Below are 22,623 nucleotides of genomic sequence, written 5' to 3'. Positions count from 1 at the left end.
TGAATGATTTTAGACATTATCCAATTCAATCTTACCCAAAAATGAGGATGGTGAAGCCAAAAGTTATACAATTAAGATATCCTGTCTTTTTTCATTCTTACTATGATGTAGCTAGGTATGAAATTATTTCTGTTTACCATTCTCAGGACTCACTATGCTTCCTGAATCTGGAATCATCTTTTTCCAAGTCTGGAAAATCTTTAACTATTACATTTTGAAATATTGCTTCTTATGCCCCCATCTCCAGCCTCCATAAGTCCTTCTGGAATGCCCATTAGATGTAATGGAGGTTTTCCAGGATTCTGTTATGGGCTTGTCTGTGTGTTTAAAAGGATGTTTGTTATCTTTTATGTAGCATATCTGGGTGTTTTTTTGTAAAAGAAAGATTTTCAGCTTGCAGAAAGATTTTCAGCTTGCAGAATCAATCATATTATCAGAAAGTAGAGGCAGGTGTGACAATTGCTATACATCTGACTGCTAATTTACATCTATTCCCAGTTCTCTGTCTTAGGCTTCAGAACCAAAGTTCGTTTGCCTATTGGACTCCAACTGGTCTAATATCCAAACATCCAGCATCCAATGTATTTATTTATTTATTTTATTTGGGGGCAGAATCTTAGTTCCCCAACAAAGGATCAAACCTGTGTCCCCTGCAGTGGAAGCACGGAATCTTAACCACCAGACCTCCAGGGAAGTCCCTACCAAATGTATTTAAAACCTAGTCTCATACTTGTTACTTTGCCTATGATCTGTAGCTCAGTTAATGTTATTACCACCCACCCAGTCTTCCAAATTAGAACCTAATTTTGTTTTGAGTCATCTCTCTCCCGCACCACAATTGTATCTTTTCTCAATTTCCATGCTTATTCTCCAGGATAAGTTGCCATTAATTTCCATTGGCATTACCATAATAGCCTCCTAGCTTGACTCACTGTTCTTATGCCTGTTTCTGTCCATTTACCCTAAGTTTCTGGAATTGTCTTTCTGAGTCTTGAATCTGGATATGTCATTTCCCTGCATAGAAAACTTAGCTGACTCTCTGCTGACCACAGAATAAAGCTCAAGATCTTCACATGACAATATAAAATTAAAAACAAAACAAACAAAAAAACAGCCCTTCATAGCCGTCTCCTGCAATGCAAGAGGCTCCAGTTTGATTCCTGTGTTGGCAAGATACCCTGGAGAAGGGATAGGCTACCCACTCCAGTGTTCTTGGGCTTCCCTGGTGGCTCAGATGGTAAAGAATCCGCCTGCAATGTGGAAGACCTGGCTTCGATCCCTGGGTTGGGAAGATACCCTGGAGAAGGGAAAGGCTACCCACTCCAGTATTCTGGCCTAGAGAATGCCATGGACAGAGGAGCCTGACAGGCTACAGTCCATGGGGTCACAAAGAGTCGGACATGACTTTCCGACTTTCAATTTCACTTCCATAGCCACTACATAATTTACCTCTCCCACCCATCTTTCTGTACATTTTTTCTTGTCCTGGCTACTTGTGTACACTCCCTGTGCTTCTGTGGAAGTCATGTACCCATGACTTTGTTCAAGCTCTTCTTCTCTGGAATGTCCTTGCCTTCCTTCACACGATGAAAGTCTAGACACTTGTTGGTTAACCAGGCTTAGACTCCACAGCCAGAATTCATCACCACCATCTCTATTTGAACTTGAATATATACAATTCATCACAATATGCCTTGTATTGTAATTCACTGTTTACTTGGAGCAGCAAAGTCCTTGAGAATATGAAACAGATCACATATCTGCCTACCTCTATCATCCTGTGCGTGTGTTAGTCACTCAGTTGTGTCCACCTCTTTGCAACCCCATGGACTGTAGCCCACCAGACTCCTCTGTCCATGGAATTCTCCAGGCAAGAATACTGGAGTGGGTTCCATTTCCTTCTCCAGGAGACCTTCCTGACCTAGGGATCAAACCCATGTCTCCAGCATTACAGGCAGATTCTCTACCATCTGAGCTACCAGGGAAGCCCTCTGCTGTCTTGAAAATTGTTGGGAGATTAATACAGTTTTGAATTAGAGCCTTTTTAACACAATATTACAGGACTTCCCTGGTGGTCCAGTGGCTAAGACTCCCTGGTCAGGGAACTAGATCCTGGATGAAGCAAGTAAAACCTGGTCCAACCAAAATAAATAAATAAATATTTTTTAAAATACAGTATTACAAAAAGAACTCTGAAATTTTCAGAATCCATGTCTACTAATTATAGACAATTCTAAATCTAGAGTAATAGGAGAAGCATATATATATATATATATATACACACATGTATACACACATACTGTTAAAATATATGTCATTCACACATATATACTTATATGTGTCATATATATTACAAAATATCAGATTTTCTGAAAAGTCATTTATATTTGACCAGTTTGGAGAGAGTCAAAACAAGTATGATAAAAATACTAGCACCAGTTTATAACCCCCCCATCTGTAGCCCCTGTAAGTCCTTGCAGCATGATTTGGAGAAGTGGTAGATGCAGTGACCTTATCTACTCTCACCCAACTAATACTCTACACAAAATAGGGCAAAGGATAGCAATGACAGATACTGGAAAGCAGCATCTATTGGTAATAATTATCAGATCTATTGGATGGCAAGACTAATTCAATATTGAGAGTAACAAAAGAATACATGAAATATAAACTTGTTAACAGACCACAGTCTTGTCTTAGGATCATATGAAACCAGTATTCATTGTTATTCCATGAACACATATCATTACTTACCAAGGTTAAATGAGTAAGAGGTTGTTTTTATGATTTGCTTCCTGTGTGATGGGCAGGATGCTTCAAATTATTCCAAGAGAGCCAGCTTTGAAGAAAGTTTCAAAATAATACTTCCCAAATTCAAAAATGTTAACATTCTTCTACTTTGTATGAGGTGATGGGAAAAAAAGTGTTTTTAGCTGAAATTAAAACTAATTAGTGGTGTCTAATTTTAATAAAACATTTTTTAAAATCTCATTTTTGCTATTTATTGTGTTTTCTGTTTAACAAGAGGTAATCTTTCAGTTGGGGGCCTTTAAAAATATCGCTGGAGCTTTTCATGTTTAGATCAAATAATTCTCAGTTTAATATCCTGCTAGAGCTTTGTAGATACTGTTTATTTCTTTTCAGTTTATCAGATGATAAATGCCTCCCAATATAAGCCTTTTTGCCATACAAAGACTGCTATGTGAAGTCCCTGGGAAACTCTTCTGTGTATCAGAAGCCCATTGAAATATTAGGACTCCAGGAAAGCAAGACTTCTCACCTTTCTGTTTAGTTGATAGTGGTAAGAAACTTAAAGAATAGGTGAGAATAGGTGAAAACAAGGATGGGACTGGTTAAAGAATGGAAGTTTAGCAAAGAAAAGAAAAAGAAAACAATCTTCTCATGTAAAGCAAACCCCTATTGTTAAGTCACTGAGGACGTGAGTGGAACGCTGATGGCCCTTCTGATACAGACTTTGAGATAACACACAAAGGAGGACCTGGATTAGATCAACTCTCAACTGATGCCTCCTGTAGGAACTAGGAAGTGCACATTGAATCACATGATCCAGGAGCAGATGAGATGGTATTTTTACAAAGATGATTGCTGGATGAGATCTGACGTGTTATCAGAGAAAGCAAGATAGGCTGGGAAAAGTCATGTGAGGACACAAGGAATCAAAGCCTCAGACAAAGTAGCAGAAGATTTGGAAGCAAAAGCTGCACAAACCAACACTGAGATACCAAGATCCTTCCCACAGGGGAACTAGGTGAGTTGTGCCACTCTAATGTATTCAGTAAGATCACCTCCCAGTATGGGAAGCTGGTAATACCTTGATGACAGATTACGCTATATTAACAACTGCTTATTTTGTGCAACAATTTAACGGAGCCCATTCTTCCCCTGGCTGCATGAGATTGGGCTGCAATCCAGGAATGTGAGTTACACCAAAACTTACCAAATAATAGCCAAATACCACCTGTAAAATTACTAAACAACTAATTCCCAATTTTTCACACTTTCACACTAGGTGAAAATGGTTTTGTTATTCAAGGACTCCTTCATTTGCAACTTGAACTAGCTTGGCTGAAAGCTCGCATAACCAGGCAGGTGAGGAGTGTTGTTGGGAAGAACCAAAACAGGAACCTGCCTACATTTTCTCTCTTAACCTTTCATCAGCTTTATTTAGGCTTTTATTTTTGACTTTATTCTCCCAAACTAGGTCGTTTTACAAAATGCAGCTATGGTTAGTATCAGTTTCTGGGTTCACAACTTGCCAACTTCTTAACAAGAGGGCTTTTCCTTGTGATTCTCATTTAAAAAACCATCATAGGAAAGGACCTTAATTGACCTTGTTGTTTGGTTGATCAGTTGTGTCCAACTCCTTGCAACCCCATGGACTGCAGCACACCAGGCTTCCCTGTCCTTTACTGTCTCCTGGACTCATGTCCATTGAGTCGGTGATGCCATCCAACTATCTTGTCCTCTGTTGTCCCCTTCTCCTCCTGTCTTCAATCTTTCCCAGCATCAGGGTCTTTTCTAATGGTGGATCAATTTCCACTTATTGAACCAGTCACTGAGGTTAAGAGGTTAGTTCCTGGGGTTACATCATATACACACTTTATTGTTTACAAAATCAATTCTTTGAATTGGATGAGGGGAAAATAACAGAGAGATGATGGTTGTGTGTGGGTGACGCTGCCGGCCACTAAGTACAGTGGGTCCAAGCCTGGAGAAGAGAATTTGCTGTACTTGAGATCCCAGCACTTGTCATGGCCTGATAACCTGGAGCAAAGGTCCAAAGAGTCATTTCATATAACCTGACCCTGAAATGCAAGCTGGTCACTTTCTCTGGTGCTCAGAGGAAGAAACAACCCTCTGTTCCAATACTGGGTGATGTGTCACTGCGACCTTCATGAAAAAAATTATTATACTGTTATGTGTATCTAAAGGATTTTCAAGGACAATTCTGCTTGTAGTGAATTTCTCCTTACAAGCTGACAGTAAAGCCAACCCCCTGTCTAGGATTTCTCCAAGCTATTAAGAAGGGTCTGGAGGTCCATCCCTAAACCAGTCCATGACAACTCAGAGATGGGGTCCTTTAGGAAGGCAGTGGCTTCCATTCAGACTTTATGACAACAGCTGTTGGAGATGCAATTCCCTCCCACTCCCTACTTCCACAGCCCGCCCCATCCCGCTCCTCCTACCCCAAAGGAGGGTCTATCTCCCAGGAGAAAAGGGGAGGAACTCTGGGGAGCAAAAAAACTGGTTTTGCTCAGTAGAGTGACTGTTTGGCCATATGAGTTGGGTGAACATAAATACCTTCCTCCATGGACACCCTGGAGTCCACCTCCCTCCAGTGGTCCGCCCTGGGGCTTCCTTCTTGACTTTTTGGCCCTCTTGAGAGCCACTCTGTGTCCAGTTAACACATCCTTCATTCCCAGATTACTTCCTGCTATAGTGTTTGTGTACATCAATGTCTTCCTTCCACTCTATGAGACTGGACTTCATCTACAGAACATGTTTAATCAGAAACAGCAGTAGCAGTGCTTCTCTCTACTTGGAACCAGGCCACGTTCCTCAGGAGACAAGGAGGGGCCTCGCTATCTCCTCTTCATCAGTCCCCAGGCACCACCCCTGGCCCAAGCCTATTACCTCCCCTTTTCCCATCTAGTGTATTCCCTGCGATTTGGGGGTTGCTTCCTAGCCACACGGTGCTCCTGGCCCTCAGAAGCCACCACTTCAATTCAGTTTTCTCAGTTCAGTTCAGTTCAGTTTTCTAATCATCCTCTTTCTCCAGGTAATGATGCCTGATAAAATATTTGGGACATCTATACTAAAAACTTTATTGTTTATCTGATATTCAAACTTTACTGGGCATCCTATACTTTTATTTGCTACATCTGGCCACTCTACAGTAAGGCTTCCATAAATAGGAGCTCCGCCTGCAGAGTCCAACAGGTCACCCATACATTCCTGAGCAGCTTTTAACATGTCTGCATGCACCAGGAGTGACAATCCAAGCCCCCACCATCTCGAAATATTCAGGCTTTCATGCCAGTTATATAAATGTAACACGGGTATCCTCCCCTTTTCCAAGGTTCACTTCACACCACTTTACTTTTACAAAAGACCTACATATTAGTCCTTGTTTTCACTAACCAAAAGCAACCCAAAGAGGATTTTCACTTTCAGAAAAAAAGTGAAAATTGTGTTGGTTTTACAATAACCGTTACAGAAGCATCGAGTGCTCCAAGCAGTAAGAGTGGACCCAACAAACCCCTTCCTGGGAATGACACTCCTCATCTCAGCATCAAGCATCCAGATCTGTGAACTCTGTCTGAGCATCTGTGCTTCATCTCGATTGATTTCGTACATCTGTTGCAAGATGTGTCCTAAGGTAATTGCTTCCTTGCTTTATGCTGTTTTGGTTTATCACAACCTCTGATTTGGGAGAGTGGTGAAACCTTTACTGCAGACCAGCATTTTAAGTGTGGAATGCTTTTTGGGCACAGAAGATAGTCCCTGGTTATATCTGTCATTAGCTAGTTATTGAAGTATAATTAACACTGTTAGAAATTGACATTTATCCTGGAAAATAGGCTTGATTATACAAATCAGGCATAATCACCAGGCCATGTTGTTCTTAGATACAAAGCAGCTGAGAGGAATATTCCAACCAACTCTCCTGTTTGATGGATTCTATTAGAAGAAAATTTTCCTGCTTCCTTTCAACAAAAGTGGTCAAGCATTATTGTAATTCAAGTTGCTTCAAGGAATTTAGAAAAGTTCCCTGTTTTATTGATTAAAACACAATATAACTATATACTCGATCTACTTGTTTGACAATTTCAGTTTCTATGAGGGGCTGAAGGTTGAGAGTAGACATAAAGCAAATATAAGAATACAAAAATCATCCATCATCCACTATATTTTGTATACATTGGTCCAGTCCTTTTGAATGCAAATATATAAATATTTTTAAAGAAATTGGGACCAAATTGTATCTACATTCTGTTGTATAATTAACTTTCTTCCTTTCAGACTATTAAGCTTTTAAATAGTTGTATACTGTTCTATTATGTGAATAAAGTGTAATATGCTCAATCAATTTCATATTGCTGAATATTTAGGTTCTTTCTAATTTTTTTTCTCTTACCACAGTCTTATTTTAGCTTCCTGAATAAATTGTCTGCAATTCAGATGATTTCTCTAAGTCAGCAGGGTGAGCCCCTCTAGTTTCTGCCTGCCCAATATCCATATTTCCTCCATCTGTTAAGAGCACCCAGTATTCCTTTGGGGAATCCCTGACCCAAATCTGAGTTCATGTGTCTCATGTGGGGATGAGACTACCCCAAGTTCAAGGGAGAGTGTTCCCCTTTGTGACTACAATGTCTTTTTTGAGGATGGGCACAGTTCCTGGGTCAAATTTACCCCAAGACTTTTATGAAAATCATTGGGAAGTAAGCTTTCTCTTTCCGTGGGTGGTTCTGAGCTGGTGGATATTTCTGGAGAAACAGCCCCCTAGAGAGAAAGTGAACATTAAAATGAAGATGATATAGAGGAAAGTAGAGCTGAGAAATGGACAGAGACCGAGTCCTCACTGTAACCTGGGAGCCAGCCACACCAGGGGATTTTTCATTCTCATGAGTCACTAAACTCCCTTTTTAGCTCAAAGCAATTTGAGTCAGGGTTTCTGGCACCTTACTTGGAATAATTCAAATTTTTAAAAAAATGTCGAGCAGTACTGTATTATCAAAGTGCTTTCCCCAGAAGTTGTATCAAATACCCACTCACCATCAAAGGTATGTTTCTATGGCATTACCACAATTAAATATTACTTTGATACTCTATTTGACTTTTTTTTTTGAAGTTTCATATTATATGTTTATTTAAATATTAGTGGGGTAAAACTTTTCCTATTTAATAAATAGAATATAATTTGTCTATTATAAATTGTATCTTTGGCCTATTTTTCTGTATCAACCTATGGCCTATAGATTGATTACATGATTTTCACTTTGATACTTGTAGAATGTATTTTTCCTCTGGATTTTAAACTAGAAAAATTTTTTATTTTTCTGATTATAAAATATATGTATAATTTTGAAAAACACAGTAAACACAAAGAAGAAAATAAAAATCCCTTTTAATACTACCACTCAGATATGAGAAATTCCCTCTAAGTTTATATATATATAAAATGTATTTACTAGAACATAAGTGTATGTTAATATGTGTTTATAGCTTTATCACTTAAGATTATGTCAACAGGGAATTTCTTTTTTGTCATTAAATATTCCTCAAAATGGGTCTTGGACTTACTGAGAAAAGTCATGAACTCACATTTCAGGAAAAAAATGTACAGATGTAGAAAAACTGATCGCTTTATTTCTGGAGGGTCTCAGATTCATCTGTGGACTCCAGATTAGGAACTCTGGTTGTAAACACGATTCTTGGCATCTGCATAGTAGTCTCTTGTCTTAGTATATTCATATTTATTTATTTTTTAAAATTTCTTTAATTGAGGCATAGCTGATTTACAATGTTTCAGGTATGCAGCAAAGTCAGTTATATATATCTATATTTCTTCTTTTTTAGATTCTGTTCCATTATAGGTTACTTCAAGATATTGAATACAGTTCCCTGTGCTGTACAGTAGGTCCTTGTTGTTTATCTATTTTATATATAGTAGTTTGTTGTTATTATTGCTGTTAGTTGTGACTAACTATTTTGCGACCCCATGGACTGTAGCCCCTCCAGGCTCCCCTGTCCATGGGATTTTCCAGGCAAGAATATTGGAGTGGGTTGCCATTTCCTTTTTCAGGGGATCTGCCCAAACTAGGGATAGAACCCATGTCTCCTGAATTCCAAGTGGATTTTTTTTACTGCTGAGCCACCAGGGAAGCCCTGCCCGTTAATCTCAAATTCCCAATTTATCCCTCCTCTGCCCCTTTCCCTTTTGGTAACCATGGGCTTGTTTTCTATGTTTGTGACTGTATTTCTGTTTTGTAAATAAATTCATTTGTATCATTTTGTCATATTTCACATAGAAGTGATATATAATACTAATTTTTTTCTATCGGACTTACTTCACTTAGTGTGATCATCTCTAGGTCCATCCATGTTGCTGCAAATAGCCTTATTTCATTCCTTTTTAATGGTTGAGTAATATTCCATTGTATATATGCTATATGTATCACATCTTCTTTACCCATTCATTTTTTAATGGACATTTAGGTTGTTTCTATGTCTTGGCTATTGACAATAGTGCTGCAGTGAACACTGAGGTACATGTATATTTTCAAATTAGAGCTTTCCTCTTTCTAGATATATGCCCAGCAGTGGGACTGCTGGATCATATGGTAACTCTATTTTAGTTTTTAAAGGCAATTCCTGTTGGCTCAGGCGGTAAAGAATTCTCCTGCAATGCAGGAGACCTGGGTTCGATCCCTGGGTTAGGAAAATCCCCTGGAGAAGGAGATGGCAACCCACTCCAGTATTCTTGCCTGATAAATCCCATAGACAGAGGAGCCTGGCGGGCTACAGTCCATGGAGTTGCAAAGAGTCAGAAATGACTGAGATTGAGCGAATAACACTTTCACTTTCCTGTTTAACTACATCACATCCGGTTTAGGACTGACTTTGGGATCCAAAAGCTTGGGTTCAAAAAGCCTGACTCTATCCCTACTAGGAGGTGACTTGGCAAGTTATTTCTTTCGACTTGGCAAATTTTGACCTCATTAAGCCTGTTATAAAAATTGAATGAGGTGATCCATGATTAGAAGCTTAGCAGATTGTCCTGTAAGCACTCAATGTGGCTCTCATTTTTTAAAAAAATTCCGATTGTTTCCTTAGGATAAACACCCAAAAATAGAATTGCTAGATCAAAGTAGATGCACATTTTTAGGACTACTGTCATCTATACCAAGTTTTCTTCCAGAAAGGATACACCACTAGCAGGATGAGAGGGTATGCAGTTGATAGAATCCTTGGCACCATAATATAATATCATTTATGTCAGTCTTTTCTAACAGTGAAAAAATAGCATCTAATTGCTTCAGTTTAATTTCTTTGGTCTTTCCTTTGTGTGATCTTGTATTCATAGTATTTGCTGTTTTTTTTTCCCTATTGTTTGTTCTTATTAATCTATAAAACTGTTTTATAAAATTAATATTAGCTCTTGGTTTTATAGAAGTTGCAAATATTTTTTCTTATTTTGTAATTTGCTTTTAATTTTTCAATGCGTTTTTGACTATAACAAAGTTTAAAATTTTTATGGCATCCTAGCTACTGAGTTTCCCATTATGATTTCTTCTGTTACTTTTTTGCTTAGGAAGATTTTCCCTATCCAAAGATGAGATAAATACTAGCTAATATTTTTCTCCAGAAATTTTGTTCCATTATTGTTATTAATATTAACTCTTTAATCCATGTGGAATTAATTTTGGTGTATGGTGTGCAAGAAGGCTCTAAATTTATTTTCTCCCAGCTGGCATTTTCCACCTATGTTGTCATCTCTCCCATCTATGTGTTTTCTCCCTTTTGGGTGGGCCAGACTCTCTTTGGCAGTAGTAAGAGTAAAAGGTAGGGCAACAGACGAAATTCAGTGACCCGCTGCAGCCTGCCATTATCACCGCACCTGGAGAGCGAGCTCTCTTTTCCTAATCCTAGGGTTTTTCCTAAATAGTGAAAAAGATCAGAAGGAAGAGGGGAGGCAAGAGCATCTGCTTTCTTTACAACAACCACACAAGCAGGAGAGAGGACAGGTGTGCAGGCCCCAAGAAATCCTTGAGGCTGCAGGTTGAGCGTGATCCTCCTGCTGATTTACAACCCAAGCCCATCTCTTCTGCTTTTCACTCTTCACCCACTGCAGAAATTCTCTCTCATATCCCTCCCCAATCCCCAAGAGGAGTTAGTTGGATGGGTTGGCCTGCCTCTAGTTACTGCTTATTTAATTTGATTGTGGATTTTAATACCATTAGCACAAATTGGAGTGGTGTCTGCAGAGTCGGGCTTCAGCTCACCCTCTGCCATTTGTGTTCTTGGCTTATCTTCTCCTGTGGTTTCAAGAATGTAAAGGTTCCACAGTGCCTCCTCCTTATCTTGTCTGTTTGTTCACATGTCTCCTACTCACTTAACCAAAGTATTTGGGTGGTTTTTTTTTTGTTGTTTATCTGCACATAAACTAAAATGAAAACTTGGAATCTTTTTGGTCACATCCTACTTCCTTCAAAGCTCTATAGATGTTGCTGCTGCTGCTGCTGCTAAGTTGCTTCAGTCGTGTCCAACTCTGTGCGACCCCATAGACGGCAGCCCACCAGGCTCTGCCGTCCCTGGGATTCTCCAGGCAAGAATACTGGAGTGGGTTGCCATTTCCTTCTCCAGTGCATGAAAGGGAAAAGTGAAAGTGAAGTCGCTCAGTCGTGTCCGACTCTTAGCGACCCCATGGACTGTAGCCCACCAGGCTCCTCTATCCATGGGATTTTCCAGGCAAGAGTACTGGAGTGAGGTGCCATTGCCTTCTCCTCTATAGATGTCACTGCATTGTTTTTTAGGATTACTGTCTGGGGACAGTTTGAGGGTATATTATTTTTCCTAAATGCTTGCAGAAGCACTGCTCTTGTGGATTTATGGTCTAATGGAGAGGGAATAAATTATTTGTGATAAAGAGTGTAATATGCCATGAACTTAATCATATTTGTTATGTGTGTGCAAGGGTGTTAAGTCACTTCAGTTGTGTCCGGCTCTTTGTGACCCTATGGATTACAGCCTGCCCAGCTCCTCTGTCCATGGGATTCTCCAGGCAAGCTTACTGGAGTGGAGGAGTGGGTTGCCTCTTCCAGGGGATCTTCCCCACCCAGAGATCGAAACTGCCTCTCTTATGTCTCCGGCATTGGCAGGCAGGAATTTTACCACTAGCACCACCTGGGAAGCCCCATATTTGTCATAATCTCTGCGGAGAAGGCAATGGCAACGCACTCCAGTACTCTTGCTTGGAAAATCCCATGGATGGAGGAGCCTGGTAGGCTACAATCCATGGGGTCGAGAAGAGTCGGACACGACTGAGTGACTTCACTTTCACTTTTCACTTTCATGCATTGGAGAAGGAAATGGCAACCCACTCCAGTGTTCTTGCCTGGAGAATCCCAGGGACGGAGGAGCCTGTTGGGCTGCCGTCTATGGGGTCGCACAGAGTCGGACACGACTGACGCGACTTAGCAGCAGCAGTAGCTGCCATTTTCACAAGATTTGGGGAAGAGAAAATATAAACATATTTATATTTTCAAAAGGCAAAGGAGAAAAGGAAAGATATATTCATTTGAAGGCAGAGTTCCAAAGAATAGCAAGGAGAGATAAGAAAACTTTCCTAAGTGATCACTGCAAAGAAATAGAGGAAAAAATAGAATGCGAAAGGCTAGAGATCACTTCAAGATAATTAGAGACACCAAGGGAACATTTCATGCAACAATGGGCACAATAAAGGACAGAAACAGTATGGACCTAACAGCAGAAAATATTAAGAGATGGGAAGAACATTCAGAAGAACTATACAAAAAAGATCTTAATGACCCAGATAGCCACGATGGTGTGATCACTCACCTAGAGCCAGACATCCTGGAGTGCGAGGTCAAGTGGGCTTTAGGAAGCATCACTACAAACAAAGGTAGTGGAGGTGATGGAATTCCAGCTGAGCTATTTCAAATCCTAAAAGATGATGCTGTCAAAGTGCTGCACTCAGTTCAGTTCAGTTCAGTCGCTCAGTCATGTCCGACTCTTTGCGACCCCATGAACCACAGCACGCCAGGCCTCCCTGTCCACCACCAACTCCCGGAGTCTACCCAAACCCACGTCCATTGAGTTGGTGATGCCATCCAACCATCTCATCCTCTGTCGTCCCCTTCTCCTCCTGCCCTCAATCTTTCCCAGCATCAGGGTCTTTTCAAATGAGTCAGCTCTTCGCATGAGGTGGCCAAAGGATTGGAGTTTCAGCTTCAACATCAGTCCTTCCAATGAACACCCAGGACTGATCTCCTTTAGGATGGACTGGTTGGATCTCCTTGCAGTCCAAGGGACTCTGAAGAGTCTTCCCCAACACCATAGTTCAAAAGCATCAATTCTTCAGCACTCAGCTTTCTTTGTAGTACGACTCTCACATCCATATGTGACCGCTGCAAAAACCATAGCCTTGACTAGACAGACCTTTGCTGCACTCAATATACTAGCAAATTTGGAAGACTCAGCAGTGGCCACAGGACTGGAAAAGGTCAGTTTTCATTCCAATCTCAAAGGAAGGCAATGCCAAAGAATGCTCAAACTACAGCACAATTGCACTCATCTCACACGCTAGCGAAGTAATGCCCAAAATTCTCCAAGCCAGGCTTCAACAGTACATGAACAGAGAACTTCCAGATGTTCAAGCTGGATTTAGAAAAGGCAGAAGAACCAGAGATCAAATTGCCAACATCTACTGGATCATCAAAGAAGCAAGAGAGTTCCAGAAAAACATCTATTTCTGCTTTCTTGACTATACCAAAGCCTTCGATTGTGTGGATCACAGCAAACTGTGGAAAATTCTTAAGAGATGGGAATACCAGACCACCTTACCTCCCTCCTGAGAAATCTGTATGCAGGTCAGGAAGCAATAATTAGAACCAGACATGGAACAACAGACTGGTTCCAAATTCGGAAAAGAGTACATCAAGGCTGTACATTGTCACCCTGCTTATTTAACTTCTATGCAGAGTACATCATGGGAAATGCTGGGCTGGATGAAGCATAAGCTGGAATTAGGATTGCCAGGAGAAATAGCAATAACCTCAGATATGCAGATGACAGCACCCTTATGGCAGAAAGCAAAGAGAAACTAAAGAGTCTCTGATGAAAGTGAGAGAGGAGAGTGAAAAAGCTGACTTAAAACTCAACATTCAAAAAATACTAAGATCATGGCATCCAGTCCCATTACTTCATGGCAAATAGATGGGGAAACAATGGAAACAGTGACAAACTTTATTTTATTGGCCGCCAAAATCACTACAGGTGGTGACTGCAGCCATAAAATTAAAACATGCTTGCTCCTTGGAAGAAAAGCTATGACCAACCTAGACAGCATATGAAAAAGCAGAGACATTACTTTGCCAACAAAGGTCCATCTAGTTGAAACTATGGTTTTTGCAGTAGTCGTGTATGGATGTGAGAGTTGGACCATAAAGAACGCTGAGTGCCAAAAAATTGATGCAAGGAGATCAAAACAGTCAATTCTAAAGGGAATCAGTGCTGAATAGTCATTTGAAGGATTGATGCTGAAGCTCCAATACTTTGGCCACCTGATGCAAAGAACTGACTCATTGAAAAAGACCTTAACATTGGGAAAGATTGAAGGTGGGTGGAGAAGAGGACGACAGAGGATGAGATGGTTGGATGGCATCACCAACTGGATGGACATGAGTTTGAGCAAGCTCCTAGAGATGGTGAAGGACAGGGAAGCCTGGTGTGCTGCAGTCCATGGGGTCGCAAAGAGCTGGACACGACTGAGTGACTGAACTGAACTGAAATATAAACATATGAACTCAGTGCACCATTGGGAAATGGAAGTCACCCAGTCTCCTCTAATGTAGAAAATAGGGTAGGGACAAATTTCCAGGAGGAAGAATTCACTCTAGGATCTTGGCTCCACATAGACTAACCCTGAACTAAGACTTCAGCCTGGAAATCCCCGCTGTTGGCTTTCACAGCTCAACTAGCTATCAGGTTATAGTCACTTCAGTCAGCAAGATGCCTTCTCCCTGGCTTCTTGATATGCAGGTCCCTTTCCTTTGCAGATGCACCCAGGGACTCACATAAAGTTGTTAACTCAACACTCCCAAGAACTCTGCATTTGATTTGTTTTCTGGATAAACCTGTCTGAAGCAGGGAACCTCACCACTTTATTTCTTTTCAGTTCTTTAATCCTAAAGCCTTGGCTATACTCAAATCACTTCATAAATCTATGACCACTGAAGTAGCCTTTCCCCATCTGCCAAAAATTCCCAAACATACATTTTTCACGGAGACTTTTTTCAGCAGAGCTCTTCCCCTGCAGTGCTTTAACACCATATCCCGATGCACCATATCCCAAGTCAGGTGCTTGTGGATTTGGCTGATGAGGCTGAGATTTCCCCGTGCCTAGGATTCCTGGTGTGGAAAAATCGAGCTAACAGGATATCTCCCAAGGCTCTGCTGAGAGAAAATCAAATGAAATAATGCATACGCACTTGCACAAGACCTGGCTCAAACCCCACCAGTATATATTTTATTACTTTCTACTTTGTCAGAACACAAGTATTGTGTCTTGCTACCAGAGAGCCGTTCCTATTAAGTCAAGCATCCTTCGCAACACTCGGGGTTGCAGGCTCTCTGAACAGTCTATATGATGTATGTGCGTGCATAGACCAGCTTTCTCTCTCTCTTATGTGTCTGGATGTCCAGATTTCATTATCAAAGAATCAGGGCCCATCAAAGAACTTGATCAGCAGCCAGGCACGGTTTTTTCTGTTTTTTTTTTCTTCTTGTTGTCCTTTGTCAGGTCTTTGTTCCGCCCCTGGCTACACTCTTACAGAACCACTTACTGGTGATTAAAAGGAGGGGACTCGGCCGGCGAAGGCGGGGCCTGCGGGCGCGGGGGGCCCAGCGATTGGGTTCACCCTCAGGGGCTGCGCTTTCTTAAGTGCCAGCCAGCGGGCGCCAGCCAACCTCCCCCCCTCCACCACTCCACCCCACCACAGCTGAGGACCAACCCGCCGCCCCAGACGTCAGCCGCGCGCAGCAGAGCCTTGCAATTGAGTCCCGTTTGGCTGCTGCGGACGGGTGGACAGACAGACGGACGGCGGTGGCGATCGAAGGCGCAGGGAGGCCCGCGCGGCGGGAGGGAAGAGACGTCCGCAGGGCTGGCAAGAGCCAGACCCGCAGCCTTCCCCGACAGAGCCATGGACAGCACCGGCAACGCCACCCTGCTCTTCGGCACCGACAACTCCACCCTGCTCTTTGGCACCGACAACGCCACCCTGCTCTTCGGCCCGTCCACGCTGCCCCCGGACAATTACACCTTGTCGCCCAATGCCAGTAGCCTGACCCCCGGCCCGGACGCAACCCTCGCGTCGACCTCCAGCGCCAGCCCCGGCCCCGTGCTCAGTGTAGCGCCCGGGCCGGGAGTCAGTTTCAGCCCCGGCCCCACTCCGACCCCGGCGCCGACGGCCGGCAGCTTCGCGGGCGGCGCTGGTGGCCCAAGCCCGACCCTGTTCGCTCGGCCCGAGGCGGCCCACGAGCCCCCGTTCTGGGACACGCCGCTAAACCATGGGCTGAACGTGTTGGTGGGCGCCGCCCTGTGCATCACCATGCTCGGCCTGGGCTGCACGGTCGACGGGAACCACTTCGGAGCGCACGTCCGCCGGCCGGTGGGCGCGCTGCTGGCCGCGCTCTGCCAGTTCGGCTTCCTGCCGCTGCTGGCCTTCTTGCTGGCGCTCGCCTTCTCCCTGGACGGCTCGGCCGCCGTGGCGGTGCTCCTGTGTGGCTGCTGTCCCGGCGGGAATCTCTCCAACCTCATGTCCCTGCTCGTGGACGGCGACATGAACCTCAGGTACGGAGCAGCTTACGGTCCCATAGGCGTCTTTCTAATCGCTGTCAACCGCGTTTACAGCCACCGGTTCAAGACCAAGGAGGGAGAAAGTAGAGGCGGTTAGCATGAGGTGCGGTTCAAGACCAAGGAGGGAGGAAGTGGAGGCGGTTAGCATGAGGTGCGGAAGAGCTGCCAAGAAACTGGAGATGAGGGTGATGTCCAGGCAGACATGAAGAGGCAGGGTTGGAGGGGAGAAGATCTAGATGGGAACAGAGGTGCTCTGAGGTCTGGGGGTCTCATCCACAGCTCTCTCCCCACCCTCCCTGACTGTTGCACTGTCAGTGCAGGTCTGTGGGCCCCAGAAGACAAAGGAACTGGAAAGTCTGAAGCCAGGACTCGCGGGAAATGTAAAAGCAAAATCGGACTGTTGGCTCCAATAAAGAAAGTAATCTCATAAATAAGGCTGTGATTGAGGTCAGTCCAACAAGTAGTATCCGGCAGCTTTACCATGTCCTTCAGGGTGCTTCGGAGGATTAGAAAAGAGAACAAAAATATTCCTTGCCCTCACAATCATCCAGAGGGTAACCAGTGCAGTAGGCTGCAGAAAGCAGAGAGCCAACAGTCCTGAGACTCTTTTTATCTCTTACCTGGAGTTCCTGTTTCAGTTGGGCTTAGACATGCTGCTCTCTTGGTGCTCCCCTGAGATGAAGCAGGTTCATCCCTGACTTCAAACTGGGGGGCTTGCAGTCTCCCTCTTTCTCCTCTATCCAGTGTGCAAGCAAGGCTCTTTGGCTCAAAGCTGTTCCAACTTTTGTCCATTCCCTTTCCTGCAGCATCATCATGACCATCTCCTCCACTCTTCTGGCCCTGGTCTTGATGCCCCTGTGCCTGTGGATCTACAGCCGGCCTTGGATCGACACTCCCCTGGTGCAGTTACTACCCATAGGGACAGTGATCCTGACGCTCTGCAGCACTCTCATCCCCATCGGTTTGGGCGTCTTCATTCGCTACAGATATAGCCGGGTGGCTGACTACATTGTGAAGGTAAGGTCACTCTTCCCTTTGCCTCCTTTACATTCGTAGAGGGTTCTTGGTCTCCGACCCATGGCTGAAATGGTGAGAAGTTTGGAAAAGAAGGATAAGGAAGAAAAGGACTAGGCAGTCCTTGCATGGATAAACTTAAAAATTATGCCAGGAAGATAACTTCCATCCCATCTTTCAGAACTTCAAAAATAACAGCTTTAATTAATTTACCAAAGTTGGTTAAAAACAGCATAAGATAACTAACAGTACTCACAGGTGGGAACAGATCATGAGGAAAAAAAGATGACAGTGCAATTAAACGGCAACATGTTTTTCACCAAGAAGTCATGTATTACTAAAAATCAAAGCAGGTGAAATAAAATTATTTTAATTGGATTTGTGCAGTATTTTAGAAATGCATTACTCTATTCTTTAAAAGTGGAACTCTAATTCTGAGCAACTCTGTAGCAGATTCCTTTAAAATGTTTTATTAGTTTTCTAAAAGTAAGTTTACACTAATAAGACCAAAGGTAATTCAAAAATTACATCATGGAATATAATAGAATACACAAAATAAAATTAGGTCCTGGGTAAATAATACAGAATATATTACCATTACTAAATTTGTGTGTTTCTTTTTCCTTCCCCATTGCAATATTTCATATGATTTCTAAAGCTAGTGAAAGGATGAGATTTCTATTATTTTGTGCAGTATTTCCAATAATGCTTTATTTTTAAAAAGTGATGGTTTTTGTAGCAGTAGAGATTTTGTAATAATTGATTGGGGGAAAAAATGTAAATTAAACTTTCTTTGAAAACTCAAAAATAGTAGTAAATAAGAGTAAACCATGAACAGGATTCTCATTTTAGGAAGTTAAATAAAGTACATAACTAATTACTGTAAAATGTATATGCAAATTCCTTTAGAAAACAAAGAGAAAAAGGCTCACTTAATGTTTCAATTATGTAGATTTAAGATGACATAATCTTTTGTGTTTTACTTATTTTATTTATTAAAGTAATCTGATTATCCAGAGGGGCTAACTTTAATATGAAAAATAGAGGGCTCTTTTCAGTACATATATTCAACCTTGAGTAAAAAAGCTATGCTCTGTAATAAACATATATTCTTTGAATGTAATAATTGCAGGTGGATTCTTTACTGTCTGAGCCACCAGGGAAGCACAATAAATATATATGCACATGTAAACATAAATATTTAAATGTTAAACATAACATACTATAGATCATTTTGAGAGCATTAAGAACTTATTAGTTTGATCATTAAGCTAATAGTATTAATGTGATGCATTTACTATAAAAAAGGAATTCTAAGAGAAAGTCAATCAAATACCCTATTCCCATGCTAAAAATAGATAAATATATTTAAATAACAGATAATCCAATAAGACTGCGTATCTTAGAGTTAAAGCTGGACCTATTTCTTAACTAGCACACTCATAAGATCTGCTTCATAATATTTTTATACATTTGCAAACACTTTAAAATGAGTATTCAATGTCAGTGCTCACGCAAATGATTTAAAATGGCTCAAAGGAAATGATTCAGAGCCACTAGTTACACAATGAAGAATCAGATTTCTTGTCAAAGCTTTTGATGTAGACACACTTTGAAACTTAATATAAGAAAAGTTTTGATTGGTACATTTGTAGCACGAGATTCTTATAATATTATTTCAGTACCCTTTAGGATAGATTTTTGACCAGCCCAGATAAATTTTGAATGATTTTTTTAAAGAGTATATGCCAATCCCACAGACTCCACATGATTATCTTCCCACATATCTATGAAACCAGAAGCAACGCTTAAATCGCTCTGGAACTGTCGTCTTCCTCACAAACACCCACCCAACCCTCTGCCCCATTGAAAAAAAACAAACTGCCAATCTGAAGAACAAGAAGAATTTCTAGGTTTCCATCTTACTATTTACAAGCCTGTCTTACTTGCATGAGTGAAATGTATCAGTCATACATCAAGATGACACACTGTTTTATAGTCAATTGTTTTGTATCTAAAATCTTTCTATTATATATAATAATTCCTAAGCATCATTAGAGACAGGTGGGAGGTTTCTCATCAACAGATAAAAAGGAGGGAGTTGCAGAATTACAAAGAATTCCTCACATCTTATGTTTTTTCTTTTCTCTAACCTAATCTGAGTTGGTAATTGTTGGGTATTACTAACAGTTCTCTGAGATATAAAGTATTTTGAAAGTTAAAAATATTGGACGCTCAGTTGCATAAATTAATAGCCTTTACCTTCTGTGTAAAACCAGAACTAATTTCATATGGAAAACATGGAGTCCTGTTCAGGGGAAGTAATATCTATCTGTCTACTCCATTCATCAGACTATACCTGGTATATTGGGCTCAGTTCTAACCGCCCTGTTTTTAAGAGGCACATTCACAAATTAAAGAAATGTTCATAACAGTCGGGCTTCCTAGGTAGTGCTAGTGGTAAAGAATCTGCCTGCCAATGTGGGAGATGCAAGAGATGCGGGTTCGATTCCTGGGTCGGGAGGATCCCTTGGAGGAGGAAATGGCAACCTACTCCAGTATTCCTGTTCAGAAAATCCCACGGATAGAGGAGCCTGGTGAGCTACAATTCATGGGGCTGCAAAGAGTCAGACAGGACTGAGCACTCAGAACAAATTGGGACTCCAAAACAGAGTTGTGGGATGGAGGCTGAAAACCTGCGACAATCTGCTCCTAGAGAAGAATAATCTTCCCCTCATAACTTTTTTAAACATTTATAGGCTGTTTTTAGGAGGAGTAGTCTGTCTGGTCTGTGTTGCTCCTTAGTGCCTGTCCAAGCCAGTGGCTAGCAGTTATAGAAGGCACATTGTCACTACACATAAGGACAGATCCCCAAACAGAGCTATGTGACATGGCCTGGATGCCCCCTGAGGTGATCTACCCATTCTCAAAAATAATGTCAAAAGCTTTTCATGGCGAAGATCATTCTGTGTAGGAGATCAGACTAGATGGCTCTCCTCTTCCAAGAGTCCAGGGTCCCCTTGTTTGAATTCCTCTGCAACTATCTTATTATTGTTATCTTTAGGGCATACCATGCTGGCATTGCCAGAGAAGGCAATGGCAACCCACTCTAGTACTCTTGCCTGGAAAATCCCTTGGACGGAGAAGCCTGGTAGGCTGCAGTCCATGGAGTCGCGAAGAGTCGGACACGACTGAGCGACTTCACTTTCACTTTTCAGTTTCATGCATTGGAGAAGGAAATGGCAACCCACTCCAGTGTTCTTGCCTAGAGAATCCCAGGGATGGGGGAGCCGGGTGGGCTGCCGTCTGTGGGGTCGCACAGAGTCGGACACGACTGAAGCGACTTAGCAGCAGCAGCAGCATGCTGGCATTGCACAATCTTAGTTCCCCCACCAGGGACTGAACCCATGCCCTCTGCTTTGGAAATGCGGCATCTTAACCACTGGACCGCCAGGGAAGTTCCAAAAATTATTTTTGATGGCTTATCTGTTTTCTTTTACTAGATTTCCCTGTGGTCTCTGCTAATGACGCTGGTGGTCCTTTTCATATTGACCGGCACTATGTTAGGACCCGAACTATTGGCCAGTATTCCAGCAGCTGTTTACGTGGTAGCGATTTTTATGCCTCTGGCAGGCTATGCCTCAGGCTATGGCTTAGCTACTCTCTTCCATCTTCCGCCTAACTGCAAGAGGACGGTGAGCCTGGAAACAGGGAGCCAGAATGTGCAGCTCTGTACCGCCATCCTGAAACTGGCATTTCCACCACAAAACATAGGAAGTATGTATATGTTTCCCTTGCTTTATGCCCTTTTCCAGTCTGCAGAAGCAGGGATTTTTGTTCTAATATATAAAATGTATGGAAGTGGAGTACTGCGCAAGCAAGATCCTCTAGATGAAGATGAAGATACAGATATTTCTTATAAGAAACTGAAAGAAGAGGAAATGGGAGACACGTCCTATGGCACAGTGAAAGCAGATAATTTAATTATGATGGAAACCACTCAGACTTCGCTCTAAATATGGAGATACACAGGAGAGTTTATCTTGCTGAAATACTACTTCATATTTATGGTCTGTGGTAGTGTCTATGGTTTACATAAAGAACAACAACTGGTTCACATCATTATACATGTAACAGTTCTGATCTACCCACCATAAGGTTGCATTGGTTTAACCAAGCATTTACCTAAATTACAAATCAGTGTTGTAATGTAACTTGCGCCTGGGACTGCTAGGTCGATGGCCTGAACAAGTGTGCTTTTTGGTTTTCACCATTACCAATTTCTATGACTTCAAATATGTTAAACAGGGTCTTGGAAATGTAGAATTTTGATGCACTATCTTATATGAGTAAAAACATGCTATATTTGTAAAGCATAATTGAGTTGAATGTAATTGTTGTTAAAACAAAGTGTGCTTGCTTAGTTTATAAATACTTGACACTGTTGAAATTTGACCTGTATTCTGACAAATCCCCAAACAGGTCGATTAAACAATGAAATTAATATCTCATTGTCCAACCTGTTTCAAAATCAGGGAAAAATTACATGAATGTATTTGATTACTTGATCTGATATCTATTTGTAACGAACAGCCAACATCTTTCTAGTGAACAAAGCATTTGCTTTTCAACTGGGGACTGGTTCTATCTTCAGCGTTTATGTAAACACAGTCTAAACCAGTTTTCCTTTGCAAAGTTTATTTGGTCAGAAAAATCTGTGGAACGACTATCTTCCCCAGAGAAGAGCAATCCCTGGCGGTATTCAACAGCACCTCCGGGTCACCATTTGAGGTGGGCGGGGGACGGAGGAGGCGGGGCGGCGGGGAGGGAGTAAATTCTCCACGGGAGAAAACAATTAGCCTAGATACGATGCCCTAGAGTGCTTTCCCTATGCACTTACTGAAAGGGTTCAATGCGTAGATTTCTCAGAGCAACTCTGAGATGATTAAATAACGTATAATCTGAGATCGTAGGTTATCAGACCCCAA

At 41.9% G+C, this 22,623-nt stretch overlaps 1 protein-coding gene and 1 long non-coding RNA gene across 3 annotated transcripts in view; one reads left to right on the top strand and one right to left on the bottom strand.

Moving 5' to 3' along the window:
* Nucleotides 1–22,011, top strand: part of SLC10A4 (solute carrier family 10 member 4) — a 41,744-nt gene extending 19,733 nt beyond the window's left edge. The window contains exons 2-5 of one of the 2 annotated variants that reach the window (XM_081590516.1): nucleotides 6,239–6,400; nucleotides 15,765–16,615; nucleotides 17,428–17,638; nucleotides 21,139–22,011. In XM_081590516.1, the coding sequence (XP_081446642.1) occupies nucleotides 6,293–6,400; nucleotides 15,765–16,615; nucleotides 17,428–17,638; nucleotides 21,139–21,651 (1,683 nt within the window). In that variant the 5' untranslated portion in view covers nucleotides 6,239–6,292 and the 3' untranslated portion in view covers nucleotides 21,652–22,011. The remainder of the gene's footprint in view (nucleotides 1–6,238; nucleotides 6,401–15,764; nucleotides 16,616–17,427; nucleotides 17,639–21,138) is intronic. The other variant, XM_081590521.1, reaches the window with a different exon arrangement.
* LOC145545740 (uncharacterized) overlaps nucleotides 1–22,623 on the bottom strand; it is a 32,930-nt gene that overhangs the window by 9,460 nt on the left and 847 nt on the right. The gene's annotated exons all lie outside the window — the stretch shown is intronic.

Source organism: Giraffa tippelskirchi, chromosome 1 (assembly GCF_054371585.1).
Source record: "Giraffa tippelskirchi isolate mGirTip1 chromosome 1, T2T-mGirTip1v1.2.pri, whole genome shotgun sequence".
Taxonomy (NCBI): Eukaryota; Metazoa; Chordata; class Mammalia; order Artiodactyla; family Giraffidae; genus Giraffa; species Giraffa tippelskirchi.
This window is presented reverse-complemented; position numbering and strand designations above follow the sequence as displayed.